The following is a 15,131-nucleotide window of genomic DNA, read 5'->3' as shown; positions in this document are numbered from 1 at the left end:
GTTTTCAGTGTCCTGCCAGGTACACCATCAGGGCCTGATGCCTTGTGAGGTTCTGATGTCAGCCTCTGACTTGGACCCCAAGGTGTCTCTGACCATTAACATTCCTTCGTGTCCAACTATGTTTGTATTTACTATGTCCTGTCCTTAATTGACGTAGTAAAAATGCATCGCTTCATACTTGTTAGAATTAAATTTTCACTCTGCCTATCTTTTTATTGGATCTGTATCCTAATGTAGCCTTGGACAACCTTCCTCACCATCCACAACATTGGTTTCAATTAGGGGACTACCAATCAGAAAAGCATCCTAACGTTACAACCCTTTGCCCTCTATTGTCAAGCCAATTTTGAACCCAATTAGCCAGTTTACCTTGCATCCTTTCAAAACCAACCTATCATGCGGGGCCTTGTCAAATGGCTTAAAGTTCACATAAGCGACGCCTACCACCCTGCCTTTGTCTATCTTATTTGCCACCTGAAAACAAAACTCATTCAATTTAATAAGGCAGATTTCCCCTATACAAAGCCAGCTGACTATCTCTAATCACCCCCTTTCATTCTACATCTATATAATCCTTTCTCTTGGTATTTTCTCCAGTAAATTCCATTGCTGGTTTATCACTGCTGCCCTTAAATAAAGGAACAGTATTTATTATCATTGTCACAAGCAAGATGCCAGAAGACAAACAAAAATGCAAAAATCCCAGTCAGAGCCTTAGCCATCTTCTCCCTTGCTCCCCATAGCAACCTGGGATACACTTCATCCAGCCCTCAGGATTTATCAATCTTTGTGCATCCCAGTGCATCCAAGATGTACTATTTCTTAATACTGACCAGCTCCAGATTATCTGTATACCTCTCTCTCCACTCTCTATCTTTCCTGTTATTGGTGAATTAATAGGAAGTATTAACTTAGGACTTTACCACATCACTTGGCTTCAAACAAAGATTACCCTTTTGGCCCTTGGTCACTCTGATGCTCCCAAAACATGTAGCATTATTTGGAATTATCTCTCTTACTAAAGATATTTCATAGCCCCTTTTTTTTTGCTCTCCTTACTACTTCTCTCCTATACTACATATATTATTCAAAACTCCCTGAATACTTATTGCCACGTTTCCTTTTTCCTGATCAGGCATTCAGCATTCTTTGTCATGCAACATTATCTGGTCTTGCCATCATTACTGTTTTACCCTAACTGGAATAATCTGGCCCTGAGCTACTCCTAACTGTAAAAAGGATGTTCACTTACCAGCTGTCATTTATTTGCAAACTTCTGTCTCAGTTTACCTTTGCCAGGTGCCTTGTGTTATAGAAATCTTCCTTGCTCCACTTCAAGACCTTAACTTGAGGACCACCTTTTCCTTTCCCGTAATTACCTTGAAACCTAAAAATTATGGTTACCATTCCCAAAGTGTTTCCCTCACTCCCAACACTGTCCAGTTTCCCCAGGATAAATTCAAAGGCGTCCCCTCTCTCATAGGGCTCTCTAAATGTTGCTTCAAACTTTCTTCGATGTACTTAACAAATTGTACCCCATTGTGCTCCTGCCCTGTCAATATGGGGAATGTTTAAAATATCCTGCCAATATAAGCCTATTACTCTTACATCTTCCCAGCACTTACTAATCTGTTCCTCTAATTCCTGCTGACTACTGGGAGGCCGCTATAATAATCCTAGCCAATCTCTTTTTCCTAGATTCTCCCATTATTGAACAGTCCTTCCAGAATATCTGTTAGAATTACAGCTGTTATGCTCTCCTAGTCAATAGTGCACTCCCCCTCTTGCATTCCTGCTGTCACTTCAGCAATGTCTATACCTGGAATATTAAAATGCCAGTCTTGCCCTTCCCTCAACAACTTTGTGATTGCAATAACATCATCATTCTAAGTGCTGTTCCATGCTCTTGGCCAGTGGTTCCCAACCCGGGGGCCAGGGATTCTTTGCTTAATAGTATTGGTCCGTGGCATAAAAAAGGGTTATGAACCCCTGTTCTAGGCTCATGAGACTTGTCCATCAGGCTGCTTGCATTAAATTAAATTTAAGAGGTTCTACAAATGCTAGAAATCCAGTGAAACAAGTGTAACAAAATGCTGGAGGGACTCAGCATGTGTGGACAGTTGCTGTTTCAGTTGCTTGTCAACCCGCCTATGTTCCTAAACTGCCCCTGTCTGTTCAGGCCACTGAGCCTGCTTAACTTTTTTTTTTTTTTTTAACCCCCCCCCCCCCCCCGCCACCTGCTGCACTACTAGTGTGTTCTGGTCACCACATTATAGGAAGGCTGAGTGTGCTGATGGAGAGAATGCAGGGGAGATTCACCAGTAAATTGCTTGCATTGAAAGACTTGAATTAGGAGGGGCAATGGAGAGGCTTATCTTCTCTGGAGTAAAGGAGGTTGACCTGAGAGAAGCGTATAAAATTAGGTGAAAAATGTTGGTCATGGGGATGTGGTATCTTCATCCAAAGTGTATCACTTAGAAAAGCTTGCTGTTTCATTGCTTCTGTTTCTCAAAACCCTTTACACTGGTGAATTTATTGTACATTAAGCAAATTTTATAGCAGTAAATTGAATATGGATAAGATTACTGATATTGGTACAGAATAAATTGATTAATTATCACTAGTATTGTTTTGTCTGCCCATTTTTACTAGTCTGTATCTTTTAAACATAATGACCTACAGTACTTTGTGTCTTAGGTTCAAGTATCATCGGTAAATTTTGATTTTTTTTTGTGTACCCATCCAGTTCTTTTGTTGAACAGAGACGATAGTCATCTTCCCAAGCTTGCAACACCGAATTTCTACCTACTGTCAGGAAAATCTGTTCCTGACTCTGCCTTGCCCAGCTAATACTTCTCTTTAGGAAGAGGTACAGTCGACGTTTCAGGCCGAGGCCCTTCGTCAGGACTAACTGAAGGACCTTTCCTTCAGTTAGTCCTGACGAAGGGTCTTGGCCTGAAACGTCGACTGTACCTCTTCCTAGAGATGCTGCCTGGCCTGCTGCATTCACCAGCGACTTTGATGTGTGTTGCTTGAATTTCCAGCATCTGCAGAATTCCTGTTGTTTGCGTTTTTAAAATAATACTTCTCTTTTACAGATATCACTTCTCTTTTAATACTGTATACTTCCTATCCCAAGTATTACTGGATGTTGTTGTTGTTCCTTACAGCACCAAGTGGCACATTGGGTGGCAGCCTCGCCATTTCTTTCGTATTTTTTGTCACATTTTTGCAAGGCCGAGTTGCCAGCTTGTTGCTCAACCCAGCACGGATGGAAAGCGTGCAAGGAGCCGGCCAGATTCAAACCTGCAGCCGCTTTCCCCGAAGTCTGGTGTGGATGCCGTTACACCACCGGCCAGCTTATTACTGGATGTGCTTCCTTATTAAATGCTTGAGATCTATTATTTGTAATATCTACTTATTGGCTTCCATTAACCATCACTTGTTATTACTCCAGTCTTGTTGGCGCATGGCCAAGTGGTTGAGGCGTTTGTCTAGTGATTTGAAGGTCGCTAGTTCGAGCCTTGACCTGAGGCAGCGTGTGTGTCCTTGAGCAAGGCACTTAACCACACATTGCTCTGCGATGACACCGGTGCCAAGCTGTATGGGTCCTAATGCCCTTCTCTTGGACAACATCGGTGGCGTGGAGAGGGGAGACTTGCAGCTTGGCCAACTGCTAGTCTTCCATACAACATTACCCAGGCCCTGGAAACCTTCCAAGGCGCAAATCCATGGTCTCATGAGACTAACGGATGCCTATTATTAGTCTTGTTACCCATATTTGATTTACCTTCAGCAAAATCTTGCATCCCCCTTCCATCAATCCTCCTTTTACAGTCATGCTTCTCAAAATGAGCAATTTTACTCTCTTGGGCAGATGAGAAGCCACTGTCTATAATTACAACAGATGATAATAGCCTTCAGTTTGCTGTTGAATTATAACTACTGCTGGTTCCCATTAATCTTCTATTTTAATGTGTTAGCAACTACATTAAAATGGGGGGGCAAAATTGCAACCCTATTCAGCAGTGTCTTCAGATAGTCTGAACGCAGAGCAGTCTTAATGCCCTTGGTTTATTTCTATGATTTTTAAAAGTTGTATTTAAATAAAATAATGAGATTTTTGTATTGATGTGGGATAGGTTGAGGGTGAAGGGAGAATAAACTGGAACAAAGGAATATTTCTGAAGTGCGTGTTTTCCTCTTGCAGCATCTGCAACACTGCTAGTGGTTGTTTTTTTCCTTTTCGGTGCTGTGCTCATCGTCATCTTGATACTATTCAAAACAGATTGTCTTACTTTATTGGGCACATACGTTCCACAATCTCTGGTACGTACTCTTTGAAAAAGAAATGTTTGCTTGGAGCAATTTTTTGGGGGGGTTTATTAATGGTAGATTGAGCAAAGCTTAAAGAATTGTTTCAACCTGTAATAATTTTAAGTTGCATGTTATTAGAGATCTTCCTCATGGTCTTGAACTTCATACAGTGTCATTCCCTAAATTCTAATCATTTGTAACGATGCCGTGTGTTTGAGACGTGTTCTGACCAAGAAATGCATGCTGAGATTAAAGCAGCAAGTTCTGTGTAATCACCTATCCAGTGTATTTAGTAGTGGCTTGTCACCTGTAGTTGAAGGAGCTTTTTCCTGGAGAGAGTGGGCCACTGTCACTGTGCATTGGAGAGGGAAAGATTGAAGAAAGGGCAGAAGGGTATGAGGGAAGAAGATGAGAGTTGGAATTTGTGTTTTTTGCACAACATTGTGTGTACTTAGAGCATGGGTTCCCAACCTGGGATCCACAGGCCCCTTGCTTACTGGTATTGGTCCATGACATAAAAAAAGGTTGTGAATGGCTAGCTTTTAGGGTGAATGGTTGTCTGCATGATTGCATTGTGTGGATGGGTGCTGAGTATTAGTTGGTATCTGTGCGCATGTCTGTGTGTTTTTCCTGTGGCATGTTGAGTCCCAATTATCTCTTGCTCCGTCAAGACCACGTGGTAACTGGCACGCAGCAGCCAACTCATGTTAAAAGAAATCACACATGTCCATCTTTCTGTCTTTAGCTGAGTAAAAGTGGGTCTGCCTTAGAAAAGGTATTATTAGAGTTGGAAGTAGAAGAGCATGTTCTGCTCATAAGTTTCAGATCATATATCAAATACCACTTGAGGTCTGGTTATTCAGGAAACAATGCTGTTGTTCTTTAATAGATAGTAAGATCCATAGCACAAAGATTATTCTAGTTAACAAGAACATAAACTTTGAGGTTAAGATTAGAAAACTAAACATTGGTTACCAATTGACAAATGGAAAATAAGAACAGAAGACTTGATTTTACAAAGAGCATTAATTCTGAGCTGAAAACAATCTTTCATTTGTTAAACTCTTATTCCGAATTTGGCATCCAATTTGCTTCTGGGAATGCACCCAAATAAATGATGATTTAATCATTATAAGATTAGCTTTTTTTCAGTTGCTACATTTTGATAAAGTTGAGGAGGAAACTTTTATTTGTTTAACTAGCTACAGACTACGTAACAAAACTCAGTTGGAATGTTTCCTGAAATACATAGAAATATCATGTGGTGAAGTATTGAACTTAAAGCCACAAAGCTCAAAGCGCCAAACACCTGTGAAATTACTCCTTAGGTGGCTGAATGTCCAGGAGTTAAAGGGAAGGGATATGGGATGTGGGAGTGGGGGGTGGGGGGGAATGATAGAATATGATGAGTGATAGGAGTGAGGTTTGGCTAATATCTGGTCATATCTGCAAATATTACATGAAATAAACATTTGTTTCTAAATAGATTTGCGGGCATTATCAAGTTGTTATTAGTTTTCATTAAAAATTAAGGGGGGGAATCCTTTGACAATTTTTAAATTTAATATTTCATTTGATCTTCTCCATCAGAAAATTTTAAAATACACCCATTCTACCTACTATTATAATGATGTGCAAGAAAAATTCAGCGTGATGGACCATATTAGTATCCAGGAACAGAAGATACAAGGCATTGAAGAAGAGAGTGATGAGGAGTCAATAAATATTGAGGAATCAGGTTACGAACAGAATACTCTGCCAATGACTATGCAGGACAGTGCCCAAAGTTCCGGCCTGTTTTCTGATGGAAGAACAGATGGAGCCAGCGCAGTGGCTTCTGATGATCAACAATGTGATTCTTTCACCAAGTTTGACGACTGTCTGATGGCTCCCACGGAGGCAATGAAAAATGACTGTGTGGAAACTGATCTAATGAGCCAGCTGCAAATGAACCACAGCAGAAAAAGCAGCTCATCGTCTGCAAATATTGATACTTCAGACGTTCCACTGTGCTCTGTCCAAATCCAAGATCCAGACTGCTGCTTTGTAGAATTTTCAAGTGAACAGATGTGTGATCAGGAGTCATGTGAATCTACTACCACTGAAAATATTGATATGAGTGGTTTATTAAACTCTGAGGTTTATGAAAGCACTGAACTTCACCATTCTGAGAATCCTGGCCAGTGTGACATACCAGACTGTTCATCACTTCCCCAGACGATACAATCTAATTACATGAGACGCTGAAGGAGGTTTGCAAGAAACAGATATTATGACAATTACAACCACTTAACGTATCCTCTGAGCTTTAGAAGTAGCCGCACCCAATGATCCGGCATCAGTTGGAATTACTTAATCAAAGAAATATGAATTTTCGCTTTTAGTACAGCAAGAATCACTCGTCCGGCTAAGGGGATTTAAAATATCTGATTTTGTACATCAACAAATTTCAGAATTTTTGCACAGTTACTTGGAATATAGGGTGGCAAAACGGCGCAGCCAGTAGAAGCTGCTGCCTCAGCTACAGATCGCATTGGTTTGCACACTACTTCGGCTCAGTGATCTAGCTTCAGTCCCGATCTGTGGTGCTGCCTCTGGAGCTTACTCCTTCTCCTCTGACTAGGTGGGTATCACATGTGCTGGTTGGCAGGTTAATTGGACAACACAAGTTGCCCATGCTGTGTAGCTGAGTGGCAAAAGTTGGAGAGTTGATGGGAATTTGAGGAGAATAAAATTGGTTAGGATCAGTGTAAATAAAGAAAAATGCTGCTGGGGGGGCGGGTCAGCACAGACTCTGGGTGGAGGGCATGCCTCCATAACCTTCTGTAGACCATTCAGCCCATCAAATGTGCTCCGCCATTCCATCATAGCTGATTTATTATTATTCTCAAACACATTCCCCTGCCTTCAGCCTGTAACCTTTGACACCGTGACTAATCAAGGACCTATTAATTTTCGCTTTAAACATATCCAAACACCTTGCCTCCCAGTGGCAATGAATTCCACAGATTTGCCACCCTCTGGCTAAATAAATTTATCCTCATCCTGTTCTAAAGGGACATCCTTGTATTCAGAGTCTGTGCTCTCTTCCTTACACTCTCCACGTCCACTCTATCTAGATCTTTCCATATTTGATGGATTTTAGTGAGATCCCCCCGTCCCATTCCTCTAAGCTCCAGCCCAGAGCCATCAAACACTCTTCATAAGTCGTATGTATTACTCTACGTATTTATATTTTTACTATAAGGTACAGTGGTAGACAATATGGCCCTCAAGCCTACTCTACCATTTCACATGACTGATTTTCATCGTTCATTCCATTTCCCCATTCTTTCAAAATAGCCATTAATCCCCTGATTCCAGACCTGAAGGAAACAACTTTTCAGCAGCCATTTTGTGTTGGTCTTTCTGAGTTTCAGGAAACATTGTATATAGTCCTAAAATTTTGTACTTTTTCAAAATTTGGGAAAAAAATCTTAAGTAGAAATTTCATAGTTCAATGTTGGTTTGTTGTCACAAGTTGCATTTCTCTGCCAAAACAATGGGGCTTCAGAATGGTGGGAATGAGTAATTGACTAGTGGTCATCATGTAGTGTGGAGAGTCAGGCTACAGATTATGATGTACATTGCTTGTGCTAATAATCCATGGTGCCTCATGGATGCTCAGCTCTGAATCCATAGCATGTAGCTTAATTTATGGTGTCACACAACACAAGGTGTGCTTTGTGTGATCAGAGCATTTCCTGCAGAAAAGTTGACACAGTGGTCATTTTGCCAAATCGAGCTACCTCTCACAAGCCAATTCTGGTATCTTGAGGGCTCACTGGTTTAGTCCACAATGTGATGTACATTCTGTATAGTTATGTTCAGTGCATTTCCAAACGTTGTTCACACAGAATGCTGATTTGTCAGCAAAGGGAAGGACAGTTAGCAATAATACAGACTCCCTTATCCATGTTTTGATATGATGCCTTGAAAATTCACAATCTAGATTTGAAATAGAGAATAAAACCGAACAAATTACACAGCACTAAGCTAAGCCCCAAACCGGGGCATAGCAATAGCCTTAAATCTTCCCCTCAAGGCATGGATAGCCAAGCATCTAAAGCGGGAGAGCTGTCCCGCGAATTTATCAAGCAACAGTCAGATTCCTCCGTCACAATTCCTGGTACATCCTGTACCATCGACAAACAAATCCACCCAAAAAAACAGCATCGATAAGAGGGAATCTTCAATATTAGCTCCAGTCAGGAGCAAGGCTTTAAATTTAAAGTTAATGTTACTTTTCTGACAATTGCTGAAATTTTAACTTTTTAAGAATTGTTTTTATTATTAAAATTCTAAAAACATAATTCTGACTTACTGAAAAGACATTCAAAGCCAAAGCTTTTAAAATGGACATGTCATAGCTACTTCAGCTAAAATGATGCTACTTCAGTGAATATAAATGTCTCAATGTTCTTATTGTCTATTTATGGTCATTAATTATGGATTTTGTTTAAGACTAATATGTACGTAATGAAAATCTAAAATCCATGCATGTTTTAATTGCAAGCCAATATTAACAAATAGGAGGATACAACGCCATAAAACAAACTCGTCTTCCTGCCTGTGAGCACTTTTTCTGCCTATTAGTGTGTTGCCTTCAACATTCGCAAATATCAAACATCAGTAGTTGCAGATGCAGCAGCTTCTAGTTGCACTCTTTATTTGTAAAGGGTTATATTATGTTTTGTAACTCCAGAACATATAATTAATCAAAAGAAAAACATGGAGAGACCGGGAGAATGTGTATGCTTCAGTTTTGCTTCTAGCGAGGCGCACACATATATGATGTGGCATGATGACTTATGCCATTCATATACTTTTACATATAACCTGTAATTAATTATTTATACAAAGAATGCTTAAGCAATATATTAACAATATTACTCAAATATTGCTGATATATACTAAATACACAACAGTTTACATAACTCATTCATATCTCCTTTGGCACTTGGAATTTGGTTGTCCTAACTCAGACGCCTTGCATCAGTTGTTTGATGGTTAGCCACCCAACCACTACTCCATTATGTCTACCTTAACCTTAAGGTGGTTATAGCCTGGGGGTGGTAATGGGGACAAGCTCCCACCACCCATTAAATGCTCCCAATGGCGTGCGCCTCAAATTACCCCTGACAACCAAGTCCAGCTCCTGGCCTTCACGTGTGGTTTAGATACTAAGCCTGGCAGAACCGTTTCTACTGACTGGAGAAGGGGCAAAGGCAGGTTGCTGGCACCTTAAAGCCAGTCGCTTCGGACAGATGGAGCTTGTCAGCCGTGGATGGTAGCGCATCTAGGAGAGGGGAAACTCTGATCTTGAACCTCCGCTGTCTTGCGGCTATACCTGCTCATGGGGAAAACTTCAGGAGTAAACCCCAAGGGAAAAGTCCGGAGCTGGAGTCCCTAAGGCAGTCCTACATTGAGTTCAACGCTGACTAGCAACTCCTGTGATGCTGCTGGTATCGAACTGTATCAGTCTCTGCCATTCCTTTGGGTTCCTTCATGGAGCTTGCTACATGGGCAACAGCTTGCTCTCCATATCGTGTTACCCAGGCTTTCTAGACAGCTTGGACACGACATCCGTGGTTGATTCTGACTGAAAGAGGCCTCACTCTCTCACTACTTTAACACATCAACCCAAAACAGTCAAGTCGGCAGTGCATGACTTCGTCTATCTTGACCCCATTTCACATAAGGTGGCTATGTAGTATGTATCTCTATATAGCTGTCTACATTCTGCTGAAAACAATAGCATGCACAATGCCACCTTAATCAAATACAGCTACTACCTGAAATGTTCAGTCAATCAAGCTACATTAGCAGGGAAAAAGGTAGAGTTAACATTTTGACTAAACATACTTTGTTGCAGGAAATGTAGCAGATACGACAAATACGAGTGCAGGGAAAGGATTGGTGCAAGGGATCTGGAGAAGATGAGAATAAGAAAAGCAGCAGCAGCAGGAAATTGTTCTTCATTACAAAGCCTGGTGGCTTCCTTTGACCCTAAGTGTTGCAATCATGGGCTGGAGGACGTGGACAGGGTATTGTCCAGAACAGGGCCAAGTGTTGGGTAGGGTAGAATTTAAGAAACTTTCTCCCCGTGGCAGAGGACATCAAGTGAAAAGAAAGGGATTTGGAGGGAATCTGAGGAAAAACATTTTCCAGCAGGGTGTTGCTGGAATCTGAATGCACTACCTAGGATTAGTTGAAGTGGAGAGCAGGCAGGAACAAAACAGAAAGTTAAAGACAGAGGTAAAAGAAAAATTAGTCTGTATATGTGTAATCTAACTGGCATTTATGCTTAAATGATATACAGGATATGTAACTGAGGACAGGAAATGTTGCTAAAAGGTGAAGCACAAATGGGGACTTGAGCATTCTGCCTCTAAATGGATTGTGAACTCCCTTTTCCATCTAATACATTTTACTCTACAAATGTATTGCAGTATTATCCACTACGTACAGCTATTCTATGCCAAGCAACAAATACCACTTCCAACCGTCACATTTCATTAAAGATTCCACTTCCTCAGCAGTGGTTTGATTGCAATACTGAACATCCTCTCATTTTGTTGAAATACAATTGTCGGTCATAAATCCAAAGTCAATTGTGAGAATGGTTTAAAAACTGTTTGTGGCTTAATCTTATTTTGGGAGTGCTTACAAATCTTCATGTCAGTTCTCCATATCACATTCAAAACTTTAACAATTTATGGAAAACATTTAATCATCCTCAAAATGAGTGTGTTTACTAACAACGTTGCTACCCATCCTGCAGTGTATTTGCGGGTTGTCTGTGAAACAGCGCTATGGCTTTGGTAAATGCTAACTACAGTAATCTCTGCAAGAAACCAGGAACTAAGCAACAGATGTATAGAGCTCATTGCAAACAACATCTGATGTCGTAGGCTTCAATTGCATGTGTGATTATAATGCAAGATTTGCCTACATAATTGCATAAATATGTATCAAAATTATCCCTCTTTCAAAAAATGTGAAATACTTTTAATTGCACACAACAATTATAGGTTCAGTCTCGGGCACATACGGAAGACTATAGACCTTAAAACATAGGAGCAGAATTAGGTCTTACAGCCTTTCAAGTCTGCTCTGGCATTTCACTATGGCTAATCCATTTCCCTCTCATCCCCATTCGCCTAGTTCTCCCTGTAACTTTTCATGCTCTGACCAATCAGGACCCTATAAACCTCTGCCTTAAGTACACCCAGTGACCTAGTGCCCACAGCCGCCTGTGGTAACTAATTCCAAAGATTCACCACCCTCTGGCTAAAGAAATTCTTTCTCATCTCCATTGTCTGGTTTTCATTCTACTGGTGGCCATAGCTCAAGGAAAACTATTGTTCAAGGGCTGCATTTTACATTCAATCTACAATCCACGTTCATGTCTGAAGAATGATTGCTGTTGAACTTAATATTTATTATATACTGTAACTCCAGAATATGCCCCAAGATAATTTAAAAAATGGGATCAATGTACCATAAATGTGTACTTAGAAACATAGAAAACATACAGCACAATACAGGCCCTTCGGCCCACAAAGTGTGCTAAACATGTCCCTACCTTAGAACTACCTAGGCTTTATCCATATCTCTCTATTTTTCTAAGCTCCATGTAGCCACTCAGGAGTCTCTTAAAAGACCCTATTGTTTCCACCCCCACCGCTGCTGCCGGCAGCCCATTCCACGCACTCACCACTCTGCATAAAAACTTACCCCTGACATTTCCTCTGTACCTTCTTGCAAGCACCTTAAAACTGTGCCCTCTCGTGTTAGCTATTCCAGCCCTGGGAAAAAGCCTCACACGATCAATGCCTCTCATTATCTTATACACCTCTATCAGGTCACCTCTCATCCTTCGCCACTACAAGGAGAAAAGGCCAAGTTCACTTAACCTATTCTCATAAGGCATGTTCCCCAATCCAGGCAACATCCTTATAAATCTCCTCTGCACCCTTTCTATGGTTTCCATGTCCTTCCTATAGTGAAGCATACTTGGTATTGGTGGGCTTAATATCCTGTTTCTGTGTAATATAATTCCATAACATGATAAATTTAGTTACCCCAGTTGCCATGGTAACTGTCACTGGATTGTTAGTCTAGGCTTTGGAATGTTAGTCAGAATCGGGTTTAATATCACCAGCATGTGTCATGACATTTGTTAACTTAGGAGCAGCAGTACAATGCAGTACATGATAATATAGGGGGGAAAAGTGAATCAAGTACACTAAGTATCAAATAGTTAAATTAAAAATCGTGCAAAAACAGAAATAATAAAAAAGTGAGGTAGGGTTCATGGGTTCAATGTCCCTTTAGGATTCAGATGGGAAAGGGGAAGAAGCTGTTCCTGAATCACTGAGTGTGTGTCTTCAGGCTTCTGTACCTCCTTGCTGATGGTAACAGTGAGAAAAGGGCATGTCTTGGGTGATGGGAGCCCTTAATAATAAATACTACCTTTCTGAGACATTTCTCTACTGCAGAGGCTGGTGCCCAAGATGGAGTTGACTAGTTTTACAACTTTCTGTAGCTTCTTTCAATCCTGTGCAGTAGCCTCCCCCCCCCCCCACCCCAGACCAGACAGTGATGCAGCCTGTCAGTAATTTAATGCATGGGAGGTTGCAGGTGCAGGACTTCAAAGCAACAATCTGCTTCAAAAACTTAAGTTGAGCAGCATTAATGAAGGGAATTGTCTATGTTTTGAGTTGAAATTCTGCACCCAAACTGAATTATGTTTCTACACAGAATTGTACTGGGGATCGCTTGTAGGTGAAAGTTCTGTATTTTTATCTCCCTCTGTTTGGAGGCTGTAGTGGCAGAGACAATTTCTCAAGGACACAATGGAACAATGAATGGTCTAGCTCTAGAAAGAAAATGGCTGCCCTGGAGTGCTGATATGAGGTGGAGAGTAGTAGATCAGATGGGTGGGAACTTGACGCCAAGTAGGAGTACAGCCGTCATCTTGTCAACCTTACCCAATTAAACTGCAAACATGGATCATGTGAAGCGTATGCGTGCACTTACACAAGTTCACCCCCTAGTACTAAGAAAATATGAATTTATATCTTCCCCAGCTCCCTTGGTTAACAGACAGGTGATAAGTTTAAAAATATACTACCATGGCATCTTGGGTATTTCAATTCACAGAGACACATAGCATCAAGTCTGCACCCACATTAATTCCATCACCGGGGTTTCAGACAATGAAAAAAATAAATTAGGTAGGAGATTTGTATGGGATTAATTGGGAAATTGTTGTATGGTTGCACGCACATTTTAAAAGTAGAAAAAATTGGGCACGTCCTCTGCATTTGTCGATAATAGACGAAAATTAAACACATTCCTTCTCTGGAGAAATATGTTGCCGCATAGGAAAACATCGTGGAAACACCAATGTTTTTGGTAAGAAAAGTGGTCAGCTTTGTAAGAATAATTACTCCAAATCGATAAAACCAAAAACCAAAGCTGTAAACACGAGGAAATTTGCAGATGCTGGAATTTCAAGCAACACCCATAAAAGTTGCTGGTGAACGCAGCAGGCCAAGCAGCATCTCTAGGAAGAGGTACAGTCGACGTCTCGACCCGAAACCAAAGCTGTAACCGTGAGCACTCTCCCGGGGAACATTATTACACATAGGAATACAATATCCAATGATGTTATAACTAGAGAGTTATAATTATAACATCCAATGATGTTATTATAAATATTGTGCGAGAATTCTGAGCAATCACTCTCAGACTTCACTAAACCTAGCAGAACTAAGGTGTAATACATATTAGGCGATACTTTTAACGGTTTCGTGTCGATGTTTGTTAAGAAAATATGAGTGAGATTTATCTGTTTGGAGCAGGATATTTTCATAATTCACTGAGTCGTCGGTTTCAGTCGAGCTCGATACAATTAGCCACACAGATCCGCCCCTGTACTAAGCTGGCACGGATGCATAGAGATGTTTAAAAGCTATTAAAAGCGTTTATAATAATTTAAAACGCTTAATGCAAATAAACTTTAATGAATTAAATTAATGTCATAAAGAGTTAAATATTATTATAAAACATCGTTAAGAGCGTCAGCAAGTTGTATTTGCCTGCCCGATGTTTTCGATTAGCCTGGAGCGTGCAGTGAACAGAACGTGATCCCCACTGATCTACATGCAAGTACAGAGCAGCTGTTTGCTTACAGATAAGCAATATCCTTGGCAGTCAAACATTAATGAAACAATATTATAGTTTCCTCCTTTAAGTAGTTAAAGTTATCTGAGTAAACAATACCAAAAATGAAGTTAATCATTTTAAGTTATTCAACATTATTATGAAGTCATTCCTCTGCAGTGAAATGAGAACTTCTGTTCATGTCAAACAAATAAAAGTGCTGATGCTAAAATCTGAAATTAAAGCAAAAATGCTGGATGAACTTGGTAGTCAAGGAGCATTCATGGAAAGAGGGAACATTTCAAGTTAAGGCAACACACACAAAATGCTGGTGCAACGCAGCAGGCCAGACAGCATCCATAGGAAGAATCACAGTCGACATTTCAGGACGCATCCCTTCGTCAGGACTAACTGAAAGAAGAGATAGTAAGAGATTTGAAAGTGGGAGGGGGAGGGGGAGATCTGAAATGATAGGAGAAGACAGGAGGGGGAGAGATGGAGCCAAGAGCTGGAAAGTTGATTGGCAAGAGGGATACAAGGCTGGAGAAGGGAGAGGATTGTGGGACGGGAGGCCTAGGGAGAAAGGAGCGCCAGAGGAAGAT

General features: G+C 40.7%; 1 protein-coding gene across 2 annotated transcripts in view; it reads left to right on the top strand.

Moving 5' to 3' along the window:
- LOC134347887 (interleukin-10 receptor subunit beta-like) overlaps positions 1-14,758 on the top strand; it is a 34,035-nt gene extending 19,277 nt beyond the window's left edge. Inside the window, exons 8-9 of one of the 2 annotated variants that reach the window (XM_063050465.1) lie at positions 4,211-4,329; positions 5,908-14,758. In XM_063050465.1, the coding sequence (XP_062906535.1) occupies positions 4,211-4,329; positions 5,908-6,564 (776 nt within the window). In that variant the 3' untranslated portion in view covers positions 6,565-14,758. The remainder of the gene's footprint in view (positions 1-4,210; positions 4,330-5,907) is intronic. The other variant, XM_063050464.1, reaches the window with a different exon arrangement.
- The last annotated feature ends 373 nt before the right edge of the window (positions 14,759-15,131 follow it).

This window comes from Mobula hypostoma, chromosome 6 (genome assembly GCF_963921235.1).
Source record: "Mobula hypostoma chromosome 6, sMobHyp1.1, whole genome shotgun sequence".
NCBI classification, from domain to species: Eukaryota; Metazoa; Chordata; class Chondrichthyes; order Myliobatiformes; family Myliobatidae; genus Mobula; species Mobula hypostoma.
This window is presented reverse-complemented; position numbering and strand designations above follow the sequence as displayed.